The following is a 23,696-nucleotide window of genomic DNA, read 5'->3' as shown; positions in this document are numbered from 1 at the left end:
CCCCCTAAAATTAACAGCACAGCTTCAACACCTGAATTTGTATCTTTCTTAAGGTTATGCAAACAATGCAATTTGTTTTGTTACATGCTCATCTATATCAATAAATAAGAAATAGATCTTTTTTCTCCTATGTTGGACTGATTCAGTTGATTCACAAAGACACAATAAACTAGATCTGAGTTCCTGATATAATTTGCAGTGTACTATGCAATGGTTCAGATCTTCCACCTGTGAATTATCACAAATGAATAATGATGTGTAATTTCTTTATATCCTACATCCAAATAGGCTGTTGGCACTGTCTGAAATTGAAGTTCTATGAAACCTTGTCTCAGTAAATGGAATGCAAGTCTGTAAATAAAATTACATTCCTTTTCCATCTTTAAGAAATCAGTAACAACTGGGCAAATTAAGCTTGTACACATGCTCTTTATATATTTTAACAAAAAATACCGGTAATTAATCTCTCAATAACATATGCCAATTTATATCATTCAACAGGTCCTGATCTAGTGAAAATTGTGAAAAAAGTGTAAAACGGTTTTAGACACAATTCACCCATCCACTACTATGTTCATTTTTTCATATGTCAAAATGTTAATGAATCAAGTACTTGCTATTTACACACTGGAGAAAATGAACACAATTCCCTCAAAACTTTCTCTTTAATACCACTAAAGTAATATTTATTAACGTCAATTGTGTTAATTTTCTCTTTCAAAAACTGGAAGAGAGTATAAGAAACTTGCCATTTTTTCAGTGACCTATTTAGAAATGCAAAGAAGCCTGGAAAATAGATTGGAATTTATCACTAACTGATCTTCAGATGATTAACTGGAGGGATAAACAAACAAATCTCACCTATGACACCATTCCTCTTATTTCTTTCTTTCTTTTTCTTTTTTTGCAAAAGAAAAAGAAATGCAGGAATAAACTCAGAAGTAAAAACAAAGTGATTTAACAGTTAAAGACACTGAGCCTGCCAGCTAGAAAGTGCTGCACAATGGGGTGAACTCCCATTACTTGTCCCAACTCCTGTTCACCAAACAGTTCGAAAGCATCCAAATGAAAGTAGATAAATAGTTACCACTTTAGTGGGAAGGTAACAATGTTCCATGCACCTTGGTGTATAGTCATGCTCCCCACATGACCATGAAAGTGATTTCAGACAACTCTGGCTCCCTCGGCTAAGGAACAAAGATGAGAACCACCTCCTAGAATCAGACTGGACAGGGGAAACCTTTACCTTTATTCTTATGCCTTTGGAACTGAAGCTGGTAAGAATGCTAAAAAGCCCCTCTCAAAAATCCTGGAAAACAGTAAGGTACCATACAAAAGTTAGAAGCTTTCCATACCTGAGGAAGTTACCCCCATCTGAGGAATAAGCTGCTCTTCTCTACAGTTCTCACGTCCTGGAACTAATCTCTGAAATCTTGATGGATGAGGGTTACCATCAACATCAACCAAAAATGGAGGAGGCATGAGATGTGGTGCCTGTTGTGTCTGTTCATCCAATACAAAATTATTGGCATCACGAATGAGAGGCCGATAATCACTATGAAAGAACATCTGATCTGCTATCTGTAAATAAAAATACATTCTTAGAATTACAACTATATGCAATTGAAAGAAAGTTTAACAAAGTATATTTGTGAATCAACATCAAAATAGTTACACATTGCTAAAGTAACCTTTTCTAGGTAACTTTCTTTTGTAAAAATCAAATCTACTTAAGATTTAAGAAATGTTTAAATATAGATGGCCATCAGTTCAAAAAGCTGCTAATTATAATATAACAGCTAAATTAATTACAAGGTTTTTATAAAAACTTTTATAAAACAGTTTTAAAAGTTGAAATTATACATTTGAGAGCCATGGTCCTTGAAGACCATGGCTTCAAGGACAATGAGAAATGGTTCTGCACAGGGATAGATAAATAAATATTTATTAATTCTCCATAAGGATATAGACTTGGTTAGTAGCAAAATTTGTTCCTAGTAAGTTCCTTTTTGACATCTTTGTTAGCATCTTATTTTATAATGGAATAATAATATATCTGTATATTAAAAAAACTTACATTAAAAAAAGTATTTCTAGCAAGAAAAATATGGCAAATTGATATGTGATATAATAGATCTTAGTAACAAGTAATCTTATATCTACCAGTGCAGATGAATTGTAATTACTTATCCTTTTTTCAAAGTTTCAATATAATTACAGGTAAGACTAGCTCCCTAAAAATGTTTTTTTTTTTTGTAACCCAGAGTTGGCATATTTAAATAATGATAATCAAATTGAAGTTTTTAAATTTTAGTTAGTACTATGCTATTACAGGTGCATTAGTTATCCTAGGGAATTAGGGGGGTAGCCAACGAAAGAAATTCAAGTTCTGTTACAACCTGTTTTCCATAGTTGCAAACTTTTTGAGCAAAATGGAGTTTCTAAATTATTGTTTTTTTATTTTTAGAGATATAGACATTTTGAATTAACTGTCATTAAAAAGAAATCAATAAAAGTTCAGTTTCCAAGATAGAGGAAAATGACATTTCATTTACAAGGATGTGATCTTTTTATAACAAAGGTTAAAAACAGCTTGAAATTTTTGAAATCCTCTGGGTATAACACATTCAAACAATTCTTCATAAACTGAGGGCAGAAGAAAGACCCTGATTAATTCTTGATTCTTTTTTGGAGTCAAGTTGGAAGGGTTTTGTAATTTATTTCCATGTTTGCATATTTTTGCTCCTTTCGCAAAACTGAGAATCCAGAGTGTCAGTCAGACTGGAGCTCAGAGGGTGTTTGGATTTAGAATTGGAACCTGATTCTTCCAATCATCTTATTTCTGCATGGAGAAGATAGATCAGTTTGTGAAAAGATTTAAAAATCTTTTTTTGGGGGGGAAATGTCCTAAAATATCATTAGTAATTCCTTTCTTTATAAAGTTTGAAGGCACTACAGGGAGTCCTTGACTTATGATCGCTTAGCATTCAAAATTATGACAGCACTGACAAAAAACAGACTTATGTCCCATGCCTAAAGTTATATACATTACAGCGTGCCTGCAGTCACATGATCAAAATTCCAATGCTTGGCAGTCTGCTAACACTTATGACTGCAGGCGCACTGCAATTCCCCACCTCTTTCCCCCCACCCCATCAATGTTCTTTTGGCTGCCTTGCAGTGGCACTCAGTAACAGTAGCACTGGGGCTGAAATAGAGGCCTGGGGGTGATGGCAGCTGGCTGAGACTGCTGAAGGTCATGGGACTCTATTTCAAGTCCAGCCTGGCTGCTGCCACCAGTGAGTGTTATTGTGCAAGTCAATCAGAAAGACATAAGGCACTAAAACATCCCAACTCAGACACAATCTGGAAACCCCTATGCTCTTTACCTGGGACTCCTGGCACTTAAAGACCTATAATTTTGTTTAACAACAGCAGCCGGAAATGCCGGAAATTTGATTGCTAAGCAATGCAATCATGAGACATCCCACTTTATGATCCCTTTGCTTAGCAACCAAAATTCCACTCCCAATTGTGGTTATAAATTGAGGACTCCCTGTATCTTTGCAAAAGAAAGTGTCAGCATTCCAAAAAACCCTTCTTGCAGAAAAGACTGACAGAAAGGCTATCTCAGAACTTCTTACCTGATCCAAAAACTTCCCAATTTTGCTCTGAATCAGTTTTTAAAGCAACCTCAGAAAAGGAAAAATGTATTTATTATCAGAGCTACTTTGGTCTAGTGGTTAAGGCACCAGGCTAAAAAGCAGGAGACTGTGAGTTCAAGTTCTGCCTTAGCCATGAAAGCCAGCTGGGTGACTTTGGGGCAATCACACACTCTTAACCAATTCACCTCATAAGGTTGTTGTTATAGGGAAAATAGGAGGAGAAGGTGTGTTGGATATGTTCACCACCCTGAATTATCTGTAAAAATAATAAATGGGATACAAGCAAATACATTTTCATATATGGTGACTATTATAATTTAATTTTTTAAATTGGCATGAACTGCTTTTTCAATATTCTGACATTTTGATAGGCATGAGAAATGATATTCCTGAATTTAGATATAACCAAAGAATCATCCATCAGTTAAGCAGGTAAAATTCCTGTTCACAGCAAAATGGGCATTAAATGACTCACTACAAAGTACTTAAAACTATATTTTGTTTCAAATTAGAGGTATAAATTTCATGAAACAATAAAACTGTTTTATGAGGATTCTAATACATTCTGCTTTCTTGTCAAAAAAATTCCTGAAGCAGCTTTTTCATATCGGAACAATTGGACAGGTCAGAGCATGCAATGATTTTCTTTTCAAAAAATGAAAAACAGATGAAACAGATGAAAAAGCAATAGAGAAGTATTTTGAGAAAGGGGGGAAAAAGACTATTTTTGGACTAAGTAATAGGAATTTTCTTAAAATTTGCATCAAAGTGCAGAAAATATATTCAATATGAACCAAAAATAGATGAAAAATGTATCATTTCTGTGTGTGAAGATCAGAGAGAAAATAACGTGTTTTTTTCTTTTCTATACTTAAGAGCCTTTGAGTGATCCAATCAATGAAACAGAAAAGAGGAATGATTGTAAACATGGGTAGGGTGAAAAGTGCCTGAATTCAGAACTTTACTATTTAGAGGAAATTGGGGAAAAAATTCACAGTCCATAGTTCATTTGAGATGGTGAAAGAGAAGTTTAAAAATGTACCCTGAATAGTTTTAACCTAAAACTGGAGTAGGTAATCTCTGCACTTCCATATTTTTTGGACTACAATTTACCAAATTCCTAGACTTCAGCCAAGATAGTTGACATTAATTAGAATTTTATTCCCAAACATTTGAAAGACATTAAGTTGCCCAACTCCAGCCTAGAACATAGAACTTTCATTCATACTGGAAATCTATAGTCATTTGGTTAAAATTAACTTGTATTTCTTATGCAAAAATTACAAATTAAGCAGTTTCTTGTACAATACCTTATCGTATTTGCTACTGGAACCAAATCCAAATATTAAGAGGTGCCCATGGGAATCTGTACATGCAAAATGCTGGCCATCAGGAGAGCACTTACAGTCAAACACAGCCCCATGTCCTTGTCCTTCAATCTGAAATACAGCAGCACACAAATTAGTACTAAATACCAGAAATCTATCCCATTTTCAAAATGTGACACAACCTATTAAAAAGAAGAATCCTATTAAATAGAAACAATCAATATATAATTCATTTTTATTTGTAAATAAATCGAGTTCCTAGAATCAGGAAATTATTTTTATATTTGATTATGTTCTTGATAGTGTAAGAAACCTGAAAACCTGAATTAACTATAAAGAAGATCCATCAAATTAACTTCTGACCAAACATATCTCACTAAACTTATTTCAAAGTAAACACGTTTAGAATCAGGCTATTTAATTCATTATTAAAATAAAAAACTGTAAAAGGGGAGGATCCATCCTTGATTAATAGAACTTGTAATGGGACAATTTGCTGTGGCCATCTTGCCATAGTCATCTTGCCATGGCCAACTTAGTATGGGATAACTCAACGCGATAAATGTTATCTGCCCTTGTTTCTTTGACATTATTTTCATTTTTGTCAATAGAAATAATGTTGAAAGAGCAGTGGTGGATAAAAATTATCCTTCGTGGAATTGTTCCTTGTGAAGTGGCTTCAATGAGCTGTTCCAGTGAGTTGGCCATAGTAAAATGGCCACAGCGAGTTGTCCTAGACCTAGAAGAACCGTTGCCTATTTCTTATCTTGTTTTCGTATACTTGAATGAAAACTCTATCCAGAATTCAATTATTAATAGCAATTTGCGTTTCTGGTTTTAAAAAAATGTGGAATTCTATATAATTTACTCCTGCCCAATGTTTCCAGTGAGATGGTATGTACATAGCTGAATTAGTTGTTTATTCAGTTTAATACAAGTTCTATATGACTGCTTGCAACCCTTCTAAAGAACTCCAAATATTTTAAAAAGAATTTTACCTGATACCTGATTTTCTGTTTTCCACTTCCATTAATCCAGAACAAATGGGTTTTTGTTTTTCCCTGTAACCTGTCAATCAAGCACAGGTGACCAATCACCACTCTGAACTTTCATACCCTACTAATATTCCTAGTTGCCAATAATTTTGGTAGCAGTAAGCAAATATTTGTTCCGCCTATCTGTGGAAAAGCTATGAAATCCAGAAATGCTTATGAAAGGAGTAAAATTTTCCTTCTACAAATCTAAACAATTGAGCATTAAAATCTCAGGGGGAAAACTGGTAAGTTGTCTTACTATGAAGTTAAGATCCTGACAAAATAAACTGTATTAAGTTATATATTATGTCAGATCCAGGTAGTCTACTAAAACCTCCTGATTTTAACAACGCTACATTATATCTGAATATATAGAAGTTTGCAACAAAGTTAACAATAAATCAAAGTAACAAAGAGACCATATCTCTACTCATATCAAATGGAACTGATTTCCAAGTAATACAAGTATGGATTTAGAAAAAGTTCCTATTCACTGTTCTTTACAAGTCTCATCCACATACTTCCCAGTTGTGTGAAGAATAAGAGACCAAAAAAATATCCCTAATAGGAAGAAAAGGGCATATTTGGATTTTTTCCTTGTGTACCAGAAGTTTTTTTAAAAAAATCCTTACAATTGTAGCATTGTTCCCTATAAAAATGGGATGGTTGCTGCGGATGGTGATATAGGCTTTCCTATGCAGCATCTTATATAATGCAATTAATTTCCTACTTTTAAATAATTTGGAGCACATGTATTATTACTTTATTTCAATATAGCTTCATCAAATCAATAAAATCAAAATATTTTGTTTTCTCTCACTATCTCTCTATAACAAAACAAGAAGTGATACGTGTTGATTGCAGTACACATATTTGTATAAAGGCTGTATGGCTTTTTTTACCTATTTTGGAGTTGCAAAAAAACCCTAGCAAATCATAGAAAAGTATTTCTGCAAAAAAAAAAAAAAAAAGTTGAAAGAGCAGTTAGATCACATTATATTACTCTAATCTATAAAATGGAGTTTAAAAATTGCTCCAAGTACCAAAAATTAAGTCCAATCTGTCATACAATTTACAAATTTGTATTGAGAACCACAGTGAATATAAAAAGTCTACGCACCAGTGGTGGGTTTCTACTGGTTTGCCCCAGTTCGGGCGATCTGGAAGTGGTGGGAGACTCCGCCCACTCTCCCATATATCATCACGGATGCTCTGCGCATGCGCAGAAGCACCATGCGCGAGTGACGTAAATGCGTACATGTGCTCACAGTTCTGAACCAGTAGCAAAGGTAAGTGGAACCCACTACTGCTATACACCCTATTAAAATGCCAGGTTTTTGAGATGTAAAAAACAAAAAAACAAAAAAAAATCGCTTCAGAATTTTTCGACCTTTAATATAACATATAAGCTGTATAATTCAACCAAAAAAACAAACTGGAATCTTTTAGGGGTGTAAATAGCAATAAAAAGCATACAATAGTGTAATTGCATAAATGTGCATACCCTCTTACATGGCTTACAGGGACATGGCTGTGTTCAGAACTAACCAATTACATTCAAACTGATGGTAAATAGTCAGTATACATCTGCCATAAATTAAAGTGACTCTAATCAAACCCATAAAAGTTCAGCTGTTGTAGCAGGATTTTTCTGACATTTACCCTCAGTTACAGTTTACAGCAAAAGCCATGGTGTGCAAACAGTTTACAAATCATCAAAGGGCTCTCATTGTTGGAAAGTATCAGGCAGGAGAAGGGTACAATTTTCCCAACGCATTTGATATACCATGGAACACAATAAAGATGGTCATCAATAAGTAGAGAAAATATGGCACAACAATGACATTACCAAAAACTGGATGTCCCTCCGAAATTGATGAAAAAATAAAAGAAAAAAACACTGGTCCAAGAGGTTATCAAGAGGCCTACAACGACATTACAGCAGCTACAGGAATTTCTGGCAAGTACTAGTTATATACTATGTGCAACAACAATCTCTGATATTCCTCATATGGCTGAAGAGTAAGGTGGCAAGATGAAAGTTTTTTCTTACAAAGGATGAACATCTGAGTTTGGCTGCATTTTGCAAAAACTACCTCAAGTCTGACAAAAATCTATGAGAAAATGTGTTATGGATTGATGAGACCAAGGTTGAAGTAAGTTTGGCATAGAAACCAACACTGCACATCACCAAAAGTACACCATATCAACAGTGAAGCATGATGGTGGCATCATTATACTTTGGAGCTGTTTTTCTCAACTGAAATTGGGGCTTTAGGCAAAGTGGAAGGAGTTATGAACAGTTCCAAATATTAGTCAATTTGGGCACAAAACATCCAGGCTCTGCTAAAATTTTGAAGCGGAATTTCAACTTTCAACACAACAGCAACCCAAAGCATACCTCCAAATCAACAAAGAATCAACAAAGAATGGCTTCACCAGAAAAAGATCAAAGTTTTGGAACTTTGGCTCAGCCAGATCTCGGACCTGAATCCAATCGAAAATCAGTGGGATAACCTGAAGAAAGTTGTGCACAGGAAATGTTCTTACAATGTAACATGTAGTGCTTTTGCAAGAAAGAGTAGGCAAAGATTCCCAAGGCAAGATGTGGCATGCTGATAGGTTCCTACCCCAGAAGACTGAATGCTGTCAAAAAATCAAAAGTTGCTTCAATAAAGTGTTAGTTTAAGAGTGTGCACGCTTATGCAAAGAGTTATTATACATTTTTATTGTTATTGTTCTCCTTAAAAAATTTCAATTTTTGAAATTGAACTGTAAAGCTTCAATTTTATGTTAAAGGAATAAAAAATTCTGAAGTAATTTATTTTTTTTACATCTCAAAAACCTGGTATTTTAATATGTAACTTTTTATATCCATTATAACTCGCATATAGTATATGAAACAAAGATGCAGAAAAATAAGACAAGTTTAGGTCCTTCTCCATATCCCTTAAAATTATATACACCTTTCTTAAATGAAAAAAATATAAATAAAAATGGCTAACTTCTTCCATGAATTTTTAAAAACAAACTCTAAAATGCTCTTCTCAGTATCCTCCAGATCTAAAAAGGTATAATGTAAAAAAATTGCCTGCTATCAAATTCATTGCTTCACTACATCTTCTGTACTGATTAGTGAATAAAGTTCAGGAAGAACAGCTTTTCAGTAATAGTGCATTGTTTATGGACACAGAAAGGTTCTTATTATTATTTATTCATATTTGTATACCGCCCTATCTTAAAGTCATGAAAATATTTTTTTTATTTTTAGAAACTAAAATTGAGATATCAACAAGCTCCTTCTTTTCTCCTACATGAACCAAGAAAAAGCATATTCACATATAAGGAAGAAAAGAGGTCTACATACAGGAAGCTTATTCATGTCTAAGCTTATTAAGAATGACTGCATTCCATATACCGTATTTTCCAGTCTATAAGATGCACTCCCCCCCCAAAAAAAAGTGGGTGGAAATGTCTCTGCATCTTATGGAGTGAATGCTGCCGAAACCCCGCTCACCCCTCGGCCCCCACCCTTCAGCCGCTGCCTCCCACCAATTTGCGTCCTTGCAGCAAAAAGCCTGGTCAGCTTCAACACAGCCCAATTTAGCATGAGCAGCTTGATTGGCAGTTTGATAAGCCTCCCAGAATACCGGCGATCTGCTGTTCCAGGCTGCTGGGATCGCCGCTGCCCATTGTCGCTGCCACCTATCACCGCCTCCGCGTGCCCCATTTTTGGCCTCTGTGCTCCCCATTTTCGACCTCCAAGTGTCCTGTTTTCGGTCTATTCCAGGCGGCAACGATAGGCGGTGGCGGGGATTGGCTGCCTGGAATGGGCCGAAAACAGAACTCACAGAGGCTGAAAATGGGGCGCACAGAGGCAACAATAGGTGGCAGCAGCGGAGGTGATCCCCACTGCCTGGAACAGCTGATCAGCAGTATTCCGGGAGGCCAATCCAACTCCAATCAGCAGCTTGTGCTAAATCAGGCTGTGCTAAAGCTGACCGGGTTGTTTGCTGTTTGCTGCAAGGAAGCAAATTGCTAGGAGGCAGAGGCAGAGGCAGATTTTTTTTCCCTTCCCAAAAGCTAGGTGTTATCTTATAGTCTGAAAAATATGGTACTTAGACCTAAACTAGTTTTTTACTTTCTGCTTCATTTTCTAAATATGATAGTGACTATTACTACACTAAAATTTAAGAAATTCTTATTATAATGTGATCTAATGAATTAAGTTTATAAATATAAAAAGTTGTGAAGTACTTAAGAAATGTTCATATTTTTAATATAAAAGCTAGGGCTCATAATTGCAGTAAATTATTTGGAAAGCCATAATTAAAATATAGTGTTTTAAGCAATATTGCCAACTTAAACTATGCTATTGCCACCAGCAAAAGTAAAATGTATGGCTATACATTATACAGGCAAGATTTTAATGTACTGGTATTCTCCAAAACTCAACCTATCTGTTTTGATTCTAAGCATCTTGCTATTTCTTAAAACAATTGACCTTTTCAAGAATCCACTTCTAAAGACATGTTTAAAAACAAGCAAATTTGATCTAAACTCAACATGATGATATGAATCCAGATGGGTTCATGAAGTGTATTTCTCCTCTATAATACATTTAAATTCACAGTGCTGAATCCAAGGAAAAAAAAACATTAAGAAAATGTTTCTACTTCATATTTCAGAGTTCCTATTTTCAACTGAGGTAATACTCAGACGATACATCTGATTGCCCGGTTTAATAAGTTTAACTTCATATGACATTTGCAATGTGAAGATGATGCACATTTACTTGGCACATCTGGCTGACTTTACAGCTTGGAACTGGGTCAGGCCTGGCTAGAGCCAGAGTAATGTAAGCAATATCACCGTCCAAGCTACCTTTCTATTTGTATTGTGTGCACGTATGCCCAAAGGGGTGGAACTTGCAAAAGTTTTTGTAAAAAGCAGAAAGGGCCTACCAATACTATTGACTTAATGGGAGAGACTAACAGATGATGCAGGGATTGTAAACCAGTTTAGGAAGCAAACAAAACATCCTGGAAAGAAAGTAGCAGCAAACCACTTTTATACTGTTGCCAAGAAAACCATATGGTTATAAGCACAGAGTCACTGGGGTGCAAGCTACTCAGTAGGACATCTCTACCATAAATATTTAATGCAATAGGCCTTCCCTTTATGTGAAATTTAAATAGGGGCACGGACTTAAGGTCAAGTCATATCTTACAATTATTAATGTGCTAATAGCATTGGTTAGCAATCAAAATGTTGAATAGTTCATGTCTAAAGCAAATGTACTGCTGTCTTCCACATTTACATCAAATTTATGATAACAGCCCCATCTGTAAAAGCAAACTCCTACGATTAAAGACACAATTTTATTTTGCCTATTCATATGTATATATTTCCCAACAAAAAACAAAAAAGTGAAAAATGCAAACTATTTTGTCAGTAACAATGAGATAAGGAATTACCTTGTGCACCAGAAGCTTCTGCTTGATTTACAAAAACCCATTTGCTCTGAATTAGTAGATAGCGTACAATCCAAGGACAGTTTAAAATTATAACATTTCAACACTCTTTTAAAAATGGAATTCATCAAGATACAAGCAACATATATACAAACTAGAAAGGGGACACATAGTTGTGATTCTTTATGTACCTGTATTAAAACTGTTAGAAATAGAATAGTTCTAGACAAATGGAACGTGACTATTTTTGTCTATTGTATCTCAGCTTAATAAGCCACAGCATGAATTATTTTTTATGTGTACATTGACCTAAGTTGCTTTATTCTTTGAATAAGCAATGGTTAATACAGGAAACCTAAACAATTTATAATTTCCTGGATCCACCTAAACCATGGCTATCAAATAGTCTTTGGATCTAAAGCAAACAAAGATCCTATTGGTCTGGTATGGCCACTCTAATACCAGACCCAGTATCTATCTGTCAACAACCCTTTCAAGATGCAACCCTGCATCTTTTCCTGAACTTATAAGGCAGCTGCATGGGCTCAGAAAAGAACATGCTTACTTTGTATCCAATTTCTACAACACCTCTGTTCCAAACTATTCACTATCCTAAAAAATCTGACGAGCCTAAGTTCTTGTGAAGGGTTAAACTGTACTTTTCTGATTATCTGTTGTATTTTGGTTATGCTTATAGTTAGGGTTAATTATTAATTTCACTGATTGATGTGCAACTTAAATGAAGACACTCTCTTCAGGTCTTCACACTTGAGTGAAGCAAAACTATGAAGCTCCTCCTCATCACGTACTTGGCAGGGATGGGGGAGGGCTTCACAACTTTTTCCCAATTTCTTTCTGAAGCCCCAAAGTCTCTTTACATTGGTCATATCTAATCCAAGCTATAAATTATATCTGAATAGTCTGCAGGTTAAATATACATAAAAGGATGGGCTGTCACAAAAATTCAACTAATACTATGACTAAAGCCATTATTCCTCCTTCTGCACATTCCAGATATTCTGGCAATTTTGGGAGAGCACAAAATTGGAGCTAGCTATTCTATTTGTATATATCATATTACCCAATGATAAAGAGGAGCTCCCAAAAGAAGTAGCATTAAATTTTATTTTTAGGATTACTATTATTAATAATTTGATAAGTTTAATCACCTATTCAAAATATTTAAAGAAAGAACAAGCTTAATATATTTACCATATTGAAGTAAGAGCGAATTTTTGTTCCCTTTGCCAAATCCCATACTATAACATTTCCATCATGACCAGCAGAGAAGAGAACCCTGGGATCAAAAGGGTGACTTTCAAGTACAAATACTTCATCTTCATGACCCTAGAATAATTTTTTTAAAGTTAGAAATAAAATTCAGTTAAAGACATTGAACCAATTTCCTAAATCAAAAAGTAACCAGCCAGCCAATCAACCAAAGAAGGGTTAATGCAGTTTTGAAGAATAGAAGAAAAGTATCAATTGTCAAATTTTGCTATTTGCAATATACAAATTTTGATCATCAAAATGTTGTTCAGTTCAGCAAGAACTGCAGAAACTTCAGCAGAACTACTAGAATATAATTAGTGAGATTTCTAGCAGTGAATGTTCTTTGAACCCCCCACAATAACCTGATGTAAAATGTACGATTACCCCAACTTGGTTCCCCTGCCAGCAGGAATGTCTAAACAAATAGAGGAAATCTATCAATATTTTAATAATAATGTAAACCACAATCTCTAGCCAGTTTCTCTAGTAAAAGGACAGAATTTGATACCAGGTCTCCAGTATTAATTCTCATCTATTGCAAGGCTTCCCAATTCATTTAATTATACCTGCTGGCAAGAACAACCAAAAAGAATCAAACAAACAAGTGTGCACTAACATGCTTATTTTATCACAATAAGCTAGAATTCTAAAGAATGCTAGTTTATCATTACATGCAAATTAGCCTTTGCCTCCAATATATACAATATCAAAAAATGTTTATTTTCATGCATAAACACATAAACTGTTAAGTTTATCATACGGTACCTCCAAAAAATCATGCAAAAAACTCAAGAATGTATTCTTTTTTAAAAAAAGATTTTATTGCATAATATTTTGAAATGTAAATTCTATATTAAGTGTACAACCAAAACACCTCGTTTTTAACTGATTATCAATACTGTTTGAAGACAGAGCTATTTCCAGAAAGTAACTCCTCATATTGTTTCATTACCAGTAAAACATGAGTAAGTTGACCAGTGAAGGAATTCCAAACTTTCAAAGTCATGTTGTTAACTGCAGTAATAACAGAGTTGTCATGACGGTCCCATGCCACCATAGTGACTTTCAATTTTGTAATTTTGTCTTCTACTCCTTGTAGGGTTTGTCTGCAATGAAGAATTAACAGAAAATAGAAGCATTATAATAATGAGAAAATTTCCAAAATATATCTAAAGATTTTAAAAGTTTTAGTTGATGACTATAACAAGCCTATCAATATTAGGAATGAGATATAAGATTACCGGACAGGACAATCACCATAACTATTAAGCCCCACTAGTTCATATGGGTCAAAGTAGGGAAGCAGTTTAGTTTCCTGCTACAGTGGCTTACACTTTGTAATTACTGTACCCTATTACGCAAGATATTGCGAATTGAGACTTAAGCAAGACTAGCACTTTTATTCATTCATTGAGGTATTGTAGAAGAGTAGATTCTATGTATGCAAAAATGTACTTATTTTCCCCAAAATAAGACATCCCCTGATAGTAAGCCCAATCGGGCTTTTGAGTACATAGCAATAAGGCCAAATGCTTATTTCAGGGTTCAAAAAAATATAAGACAGGGTCTTATTTTCAGGGAAACACAGTACTTTCATTATTTGTTCCTCCTCAGAGAGGAGCAAGAAAGAGTAAAACTCTAATCACAGTAAGCCATTAACCAGAGAGACCACAGCCTCTAAATCCATGCTCTTACATAATTTGACATATTTTTTTATTTAAGAACCCGTGTATTGTATTTGTAATGTTCATCAGCAGTATTCATCGAACAGTAGATATTACAGGTAATCCTTGACTTCTAACCGTTTAGTGACCTTCGAAGTTATTGTACAACAACACTGAAAAAAGTGACATGACTGGTTTTTATATTTACAATCATCGAAGCATCCCATTCCCAGTCATGGGATCCAAATTTGGGCACTTGGCAATTGGCATGTATTTGTGACAGTTGCACTGTCCCAGAGTCATGTGATTACCATTGTAACCTTCTCAATCAGCTTCCAACAAGCAAAGTCAATGAGGGAAGCCAGATTTGTTTAATGACATGGTTCATTTAACAACTTCAGTGATTCACTTAACAACTGTGCAAAACATCATAAAATGGAGCAAAACTTGCTTAATAACTCACTCGCTTAGCAACAGAAATTTTGGACTCACTTGTGGTCATAAATCGAGGATTATCTGTAGTAAAACCTGTATTTTGAATCCTCCAAAGATATCAGATTTTCATTATACTTAATACCTATTTAGAAACTGGGGAGGAATCTTCACAGAAAATAATTATGGGTTTTTTAAAACAAAGATAAGAGGATGATGTATATCAGCTATTGATGTATTTCAAAGATTAAAAAATTAGTTTCCTAAATCTTGCTTCTGGTTAAGGTTGCCTTCAGGGGCTTTGACTCAGTGAGAGTTCAGAAAAATAGTTTCAGAAAAACAAATTATTTGTTTGACTGCTACATGCCTTTCATTCTTGTAGAATTATTACAATTTTTGGGTAGTAGAAACATTTATGTTAGATATGTTTGGCGAAATCAGGTCTAAATCACTTCCTTTTGATCCAGTTTAGTAAAACCTTCAGGAAAATGGTTAAGACTTTAAGTTCTGGATCTGGGGGGAAAATTCAACTGTATACTATAGTTTAATTTGTCTTTTTAAATATATGTCTATTTTTAGTTCAGGATTTAAAATTTAACTTGTTCAGATTCATTTTGGAAGTTTGCATGAAAGAGCTTGAAAAGTATTTCCTTTCACCCCAATGTAAAACAAAGAAACAGACAAAATGAACGTTCTTAAACTAGATGTATATGTTGGAAATGCCTTCAGTTTTTTAAAAATCTTATATTCAGGATCCAACATCAATGTGCAATGTACAGCTCCAATCAGAGGAACCTACCAAGATGCTTTTGCCTATTTTTGCCTTCCCTACTTCCAAATGCCAAATTTTCTCAGGCTTCTTCCTCAGAAGAACACTCCAAATTCTCTACTCCACACATCCCAAGCTGTATCAGCACTCTGGTTCTTTTTTATTTCAGTTTCAATTTATCCCCCCCCATACACACACTTCCACACAATTGATCTAAACCCTTGTACCTGGCACCACTGTCTTATCTATCTGTTCACACCTGTGCCTGTCTATGGCCCTATGTGAGGAACTGGAGCACTTGGCAGGTTTGGGATTCAATCTGCTGGGTTTCAAGCCAAACCTGGCTTTGAGAACTGGTCAATGCATTTGTGAAACAGAACTACTACCTCCTACCCATCTTTATCCAGCAACTTATCTAAATAGTATGTGTTTATCTATATTTTTCACATCACCATGAAATTGACAGAACCATAGTAAACCCATCTCTGTGTTACTGATAACTAAATCACCCATAATTAAAAGCTCTCTCATATTGGGTCCTTCCTATTTCATTTCTTCTTGAAATGACAGCAAGGGAACTAGGATTCTAGAAGTAGAACAAAACTGCTAAATTCTGGAAAGTCTCATCTACTTATCTTTCCATCTCACCCATCATGCTTTCAAAGAGAACAAGAGTCAGGAATTCACCGCACCGACTACAAACTCAAAATTCAAAGAAATCTTGGAAATAGTCCTGGCTTGTTCCCTTATCACAAAATTATTTCTACCTTAACAACAGTAACAGAAAACTATTATATGCAGGTAAATACAAAAATAGTTTACCCTGAGGGACGGGTAGCCATATCCAGTAAAATGCTTTTCCATTCCCTTCTCTTGAACATCCAGATACGTGCTGTTCCATCACGACTTCCACTCACAAATCTAAAAAAAAAGAGAGAGAGAAAATATATCCTCATATAGCCTATGTTTTCCCGTGAAAACATTTAGAACTAATCATAGAAATCCAGAATGTAGTCTAGTAATATTAGGCCATATTGTCATGTCCCACTCCTCCGCTGACGGCCGGGTCAGGGAAATCCGAATCAGGCATGCCTCTGCAGCTCTGCCAAAGTCCTAGCAAAGTTCTCAAGGCAGGCAGGAGACCAGAAAGTTACTTCAGCAAGATAAGGTAGACTTTGCCTGACTCAGAGAATGTCAGAAAGCAGATCCTTTATATAGGCCATGGGGTGTGGCTCCATGACTCAGTACTTATCCAGGCCTGCCCCTCCCTTCCTTCTGTTGACGCCGCCTATCAATTCTCCTGAAGCGAGGGTCACTCCAATCTGCAGCTGTTGGTAATTGACCTTCCTCAGGCTCACATGCTGTGGGGGAGGGGGAGGGGTCTAGTTGCTCCGTTTGCCTGGTCATGGAGCCAGAGCTGGGGGCTGGAGGCACTTCTTCCTCCTCGGCCTGTCTGGGCATGGAGCTAGGGCTGGGGCCGGGAGGCATGCTAGGACATTCCTCAGCGTTCGGAAGCAGATTAGACGGGCCCAGCTGCGGGGAAAGCGGACGAGGCACAACACATATACCGTATTTTTGGAGTATAAGACGCACCTTTTTCCCCCCTAAAAGGGGATTAAAATTTAGGTGTGTCTTATACATTGAATGTAGCACTGCCCACCCACTGCCCACCCCCACTTTGGCCTCTGCCTCCCAGCAATTTACCTCCTTACAGCAAGCAGCAAGAAGAAATAGCCCATTTCAGCCTCAGCACAGCCTAATTAGCACAAGTTGATTGTTCCTTGGATCGGCTTCCCAACTCTCAGCTGTTTCAGGCTGCAGAGATTGATTGCCATTGCCTACTGCTGCGCAGGCCTCTGCTGCTTGCTGCAAGGAGGTAAACTGCTGGGAGCAGATTTTTTTTTCTTGTGCTAATCAAGTTATGCTGAAAACGAAAATGAAAGTAAAGTAGGCTATTTGCTGTTTGCTGCAACAAGGCAAAAATTATTTATTTTATTTATTTATTTATTTTGTCATATCAGTATATATAGGCATTAACATGAAATGAAATAGCTATATAATATATAAGCATATATATGAGCATAAGTATGTAATAACTATATTAATTGGATATAATGAAAAGGAACAATACGACAGGAATGGTAGGCACTTTTGTGCTCTTATGCATGCCCCTTACAGTCCTCTTAGGAATGGGGTAAGGTCAATAGTAGATAGTTTTTGGTTAAAGATTTTGGGATTTTGAGAAGAGACCACAGAGTCAGGTAGTGTGTTCCAAGTGTTAATGATTCTGTTACAGAAATCAAATTTTCTGCAATCAAGTTTGAAGCGGTTAACATTAAGTTTAAATCTATTGTTTGCTCTTGTATTGTTGCGATTGAAGCTGAAGTAGTTTTCAACAGGAAGGACATTGCAATAGATGATTCTACGAGTTAAGCACAGGTCCTGTCGGAGGCGGCAGAGTTTTAAGTTTTCTAAACCTAGGATTTCAAATCTGGTGGCATAAGGTATTTTGTTGTTTACAGAGGAATGGAGAACTCTTGTTGTAAAATATTTCTGGACACGTTCAATTGTATTGATGTCTGAAATGAGGTATGGGTTCCAGACAGGCAAGATGTATTCAAGAATTGGTCTAGCAAATGTTTTATATGCTCTGGTTAGTAGTGTAGTGTTTTTGGAAAAGAAGCTATGCAAGATTAGGTTTACAACTCTTAGAGCCTTTTTTGCGATGTAGTTGCAGTGGGCTTTGGCACTTAGATCATTTGATATGAAAACTCCAAGGTCTTTAACAGGATGGGGGTCATCTGTAAGGTAATGTCCATCAAGTATGTACTTAGTGTTTTGGTTCTTTTTTCCAATATGTAAGACTGAGCATTTGCTGGTTGAGATTTGGAGTTGCCAAGTTTTAGACCATTCGGATACAAAGTCAAGGTCTTTCTGAAGGGTAGTTGTATTGTTGGTTGTGTTAACTAGTTTGACATCGTCAGCAAAGAGAACACAATTACTTGTGATATGGTCACAGAGATCATTAATGTATAATATGATGAGTGTTGGTCCAAGAACGCTGCCTTGGGGAACGCCACTCTTGACAGGAACAGGATTTGATAGAGCATTGCCTATTTTGACCACTTGTTGTCTGTTTGATAGGAAAGCAGTTATCCAATTGTGGAGGGGTCCTGAAATGCCGTAGGATTTTAGTTTTAGGAGAAGTTTATCATGTACTACTGAGTTAAAAGCCTTACAGAAGTCTATGTAGATTGCATCTATTGCTTTGCCTTGATCAAGATTTGTAGTCCATATGTTTTTGCAGTAAAGAAGTTGTAAGTTACATGATAATTTTTTTCTGAAACCAAATTGTTTATTAGAGAGTAGGTTGTTTGTTTCTAGATGGAGGGTAATGGATTTGTTCATGATAGATTCCATTACTTTGCAGGTGACGCAGCATAAAGAGATTGGTCTGTAATTTTCAACTAGGCTGGGGTCTCCTTTTTTGAAGACAGGGATGACCATGGCTAGTGACCATAGGTTGGGAAGGGAGCTGGTCATGAAAGCTTTTTCAAAGATTATGCTTAGGGGTTCTGCTAAATTGGTGGGAGGCAGAGGCAGATTCTTTTTCTTGTTTTCCTCACCAAAGAAGATAGGTGCGCCTTATAGTCTGGAGCACCTTATACTCCGAAAAATATGGTAATTAATTTACTGGTTCATAAATTTTAGGAACCAAACGAATGGAATTAAAACACAACGATATCCAAAATAAAAAGCATTGGATAGTGAAACTTCTGGAAGAAAAGTAGGAAATCAAAGCAGACAAAAATACAGACAAGTACCAGAAAATGAGTCAGTTAGTCTGTGTAGAAAATAATTCAGAAACATAAAAGGCAACCGAGTACAGGTAGTCCTCGATTTACAACAGTCCACTTAGTGACTATTCCAAGCTACAATGGCACTGAAAAAAGTGCCATGACTATTTTTCACTCTTATGACCGTTGCAGCATCCCCATGGTCATGTGATTTACATTCGGATGCTTGACAACTGACTCACATTTAGAACATTTGCTGCATCTTGAGGTCATATGATCACCTTCTGCAACCTTCTGACGAGCAAAATCAATGGGAAAACCAGATTCACTTAACAACCAGATTACTACAGTGATTCACTCAACAAATGTGGCAATAAAAGTCATAATATGAAGCGAAACTCACTTAATAAATTTTGGGTTCAATTGTGGTCATAAGTTGAGGACTACCTGTATTACAGGTTTTTTTTATTATTATTATTATTTTAAATAATTTATGAAATTGGTAAGGATATTGAACTACATATGGCCTTTGGTAACAGCAGCTACAAGTTTTTAAAATTAGTTTATAAGTAGTAATTACAGGGAAACTGTTGCTAGTTCAGAAAAATTCAAGATCAATTCTTAATTATTATCACTGGATTCCATTTCTTTCTATTTCAAAGTGCAGGTGTTGGCCCACAAAGCCCTCAACAGCTTTTCATATCTTGGTTTTGATACCAAGGTTGAAAGACTGCCTGTTCCAAATAAACCTACACTATTATTAAACAAGGGATGCAATGGCTCAGTGGCTAAGACACTGAGCTTGTCGATTGAAAGGTTGGCAGTTCAGCAGTTCAAATCCCTAGTGCCACCTAACAGGGTGAGCTCCTGTTACTTGTCCCAGCTTCTGCCAACCTAGCAGTTTGAAAGCACATAAAAAATGCAAGTAAAAAAATAGGGACCACCTTTGGTGGGAAGGTAACAGTGTTCTGTGCGCCTTTGGCATTTAGTCATGATGGCCACATGACCACGGAGATGTCTTTGGACAGTGCTGGCTCTTCAGCTTTGAAATGGAGATGAGCACCACCCCCTAGAGTCGACTAGCACGTAAGTGCGAGGAGAACCTTTACCTATTATTAAACACTTCACTAGAAATCATGTCTAGTATTATTTTGTTTTTGGAAATGAGAAAGTAACACATGAGATATTTTAAAGCTGTGAAATGCTGATAGGAAAATACTCTGATTGATTGTCCTGGGTTTCGTGACCTTGAAACTATAGTCAAAGGTATTATTATTTATTTAAGTATCTAATCAACTCTGGAATTCAAAAAGATTTTTAACATAATATGTTACTATCAATATGTTTATATAGTACTATTTCTTCTACTTAAAAGAACAAACCAGCAGAAATAAAACATAATTGTTTAATTTAATTTTACATATTCACATGTAGTTAATGTTTCTTGCATAATGTCCACACATAGATCATTTTCATTTCCCATTTTTTTAAAATAGGATCATGATCAGATATTAAACTATAGCATGAATAAACCACTTGAAAAAATTTTTTACAAGATACATAATTTTCCTTATATGGAGAGAAATGTTCTTAGGTCCATATAAATAGGACCTGACTAGCTATGAATTCAAGATATGAAAAGGGCATGTTTTGATTCCTGTTGTGAAGGCGAACTTATTCAATTCAAATTGTTCGAACATTCAATTTGAAAAAAATATTCATTGGAAAGATATATTGAGGAAATAGTAAAACACATTTAGCTACCTTATACTTTGGCAAAATAGGATGAAAAAAGTACATAAGCTTGCTATATTCCAGGTTTCCTGGAATAGATTTTGAAAACATTCCCTAACATCTTCTAAGATAAATTGTCTGGAAAATGTCCAGTGAATTTAAATTGTGCTGAAACAATGCAGAAAATTCCAAATTAAAAGCAAACTTTTTCAAAAACAATGTGAAAAATTATTTTCCATTTGATTTGTAGCATTTATTGCCCGCCTTTTTATTTTAAAAAAAAACTCAAGGTGGTGAGCCCTCACAATACTCTTTCCTCCTCCTATTTTTGTCACAATAACAACCCTGACAGGTGAGCTGGGCTGAGAGAGAGTGACCATTAGGCATGAGAGCCAATAGTGACCATTACCTTGCTTTTCTGGGATAGTGTTCAATCACTTAGAAACTTGACGCTGTTGGATAAGAAGCTAGGCTATTACAGATAGTCTTTGACTTACAACAGTCAACTTAGTGACCATTCAAATTACAACAGTACTGAAAAGAGTGACTTATGACCATTTTTCAAATTTACAATCCCATGATCATATGATCAAAATTCAGACACTCTGCAACTGACTCATATTTATGACGGTTGTGGTGTCCTGGGGTCACGTGATTACCTTTTGCAACTTCTGACAAGCAAAACCAATGGGGGAGCTAGATTCACTTGACAACCGTGTTACTAATGCAACACCTGCAGTGATTCACTTAACAACTGTGGTAAAGGTTGCAAAATGGAGCAAAACTCACTTAACAAATGTCTCACTTATTAATAGAAATTTTTGTCTCAATTGTGGTCGTAAGACAAAAACTACCTGTATTACTACTTGGCTTGGCAAGTATACTCTTGGGAGAAAATCCCTATGTCACTATTATACTTAATATATGCAATCATGACTCAATGGTAATATTGTAGTAGAATGGCATCATGAAAATATCTCACAAATATAGGTAATCCAAAGAGAAAGGAGGAGGAACAGAGAACATTTACAACTTTGTTACCCCAATCTTTAAAAAAATCTTTTAAAAAAACAGCCATAAGAAATAAACCTTGCCTAACAATGCCAAATATTTAAGTGGGGCTTCATCCAATAGCAGGGACTAGGTTTAACAGCCTTCAACCCATATTCAGAGTGAGGGGTAAATTAAATTCCCAACTGTGTAATATTCCATTAGCACAAGAGATAGCAAAGTTAGGATTTGTAACAGGCCGCCAAAAAGAAGTTGTAAACTGAAAAATTGAATGGGGACCAAAGCAGGGTTTAACAAGGTAATAAAACTCATCAAATCATTCAAATCCCCTTGGCATCCTTTACATAAAGAAATGATGTTACAATGTATTATGTGCCTACTGCAACTCCTGGCGTACTGAAGATCTCAAATCTTTACATCATTTTGTAGCTACCCGATTTGATGTATGACTTCAAAACAGGTTTCTGTTTTAACAGTGTGTTCTTATTGAAGCTTTTTTAAATCAAAGCACCTTTTCAAGCTTGGCACAATCCTACCCATCCATGCAAGAATACAAAGAAAGTATCAATGGAATTAATGAAGGCTTTCTTACAAGACCTTTCAGAAACAAAGTTTGTTGTGAAATGTGCATCTATAAGTATCTTTCTCATAAACAAACCTTAGGCTACTTCAGTAATTCAGCCAAAATCAGACACTGAATCTATCAATTACTAAGTAAAGCACAATATCACATACATTTTATGGGAAATAAGTTCTATACAATATAAAATATGTTGCAGTATGCAAAATGAAAAAATTGCTCAAGGTATGTCTAATTAGATAAATTAAACTTGATAATTAAACTAGCATGTTGAATGTTAACAACTATGTAACATTACAGTTTTCATAAACATAGTGCAAGAGAATGTGAGTTTAATATATAAGTAATTTGCTTACCGATTACTCGTATTAGAAAACTGAATGCTGTCCACTTTGTCCTGTGTGAACAAGAAAAAAATTAACAACATGACTATAGGTTATTAATTTACTTCAAACAAAGAGCTAAAGAATTTAGAGAAGGTATTTACAGTATGAAACTCCAACTCTGATATCTTCTCTGGCTGACCTGATCCAAAGAAATAAACCCTAATGATATGATCTGTACTTCCAGTGGCCAGAAACATTCCACCTAAAGAAAAGCAAACATAAAAGAAATGTCACTATATTAATTTGCTAAGGAGATTTATTATTGTACTATAATCTTATAGCATGTATTCTTTTAATGTTAGTGCCATTCAACTGCAAACATGCAATATATCACACTGACCCTCTACTACAATCATACATCTGTTTCCCCAAATTTATTCCAGGGTGCTTCTCCCATGAAGAAACAAAACATGACTAAAATTATTTTTATTACACAACAGGTTTTCAGCTCAGTATTAGAATTCAAGGTAGCAAGATGGACTCAATACTATTACATAATTATTTCTAAACTTTCACAGGCACCAGCTATTTGAGAACCAGCAGAGGGTTA

General features: G+C 35.5%; 1 protein-coding gene across 4 annotated transcripts in view; it reads right to left on the bottom strand.

Annotated features, from left to right (window-relative positions):
• PHIP (pleckstrin homology domain interacting protein) overlaps positions 1–23,696 on the bottom strand; it is a 97,901-nt gene that overhangs the window by 46,070 nt on the left and 28,135 nt on the right. For all 4 annotated transcript variants that reach the window (XR_009154282.1, XM_058176024.1, XM_058176030.1 and 1 more), the window contains exons 11-17: positions 23,248–23,348; positions 23,117–23,157; positions 16,461–16,559; positions 13,726–13,879; positions 12,714–12,848; positions 4,976–5,104; positions 1,356–1,581 (exon numbers count right to left, since the gene is read on the bottom strand). Coding sequence is in view for 3 of the 4 variants with exons in the window: in XM_058176024.1 (XP_058032007.1) it covers positions 1,356–1,581; positions 4,976–5,104; positions 12,714–12,848; positions 13,726–13,879; positions 16,461–16,559; positions 23,117–23,157; positions 23,248–23,348 (885 nt within the window). In the remaining variant the exon portion in view is untranslated. The remainder of the gene's footprint in view (positions 1–1,355; positions 1,582–4,975; positions 5,105–12,713; positions 12,849–13,725; positions 13,880–16,460; positions 16,560–23,116; positions 23,158–23,247; positions 23,349–23,696) is intronic.

This window comes from Ahaetulla prasina, chromosome 1 (assembly GCF_028640845.1).
Source record: "Ahaetulla prasina isolate Xishuangbanna chromosome 1, ASM2864084v1, whole genome shotgun sequence".
NCBI classification, from domain to species: domain Eukaryota; kingdom Metazoa; phylum Chordata; class Lepidosauria; order Squamata; family Colubridae; genus Ahaetulla; species Ahaetulla prasina.
This window is presented reverse-complemented; position numbering and strand designations above follow the sequence as displayed.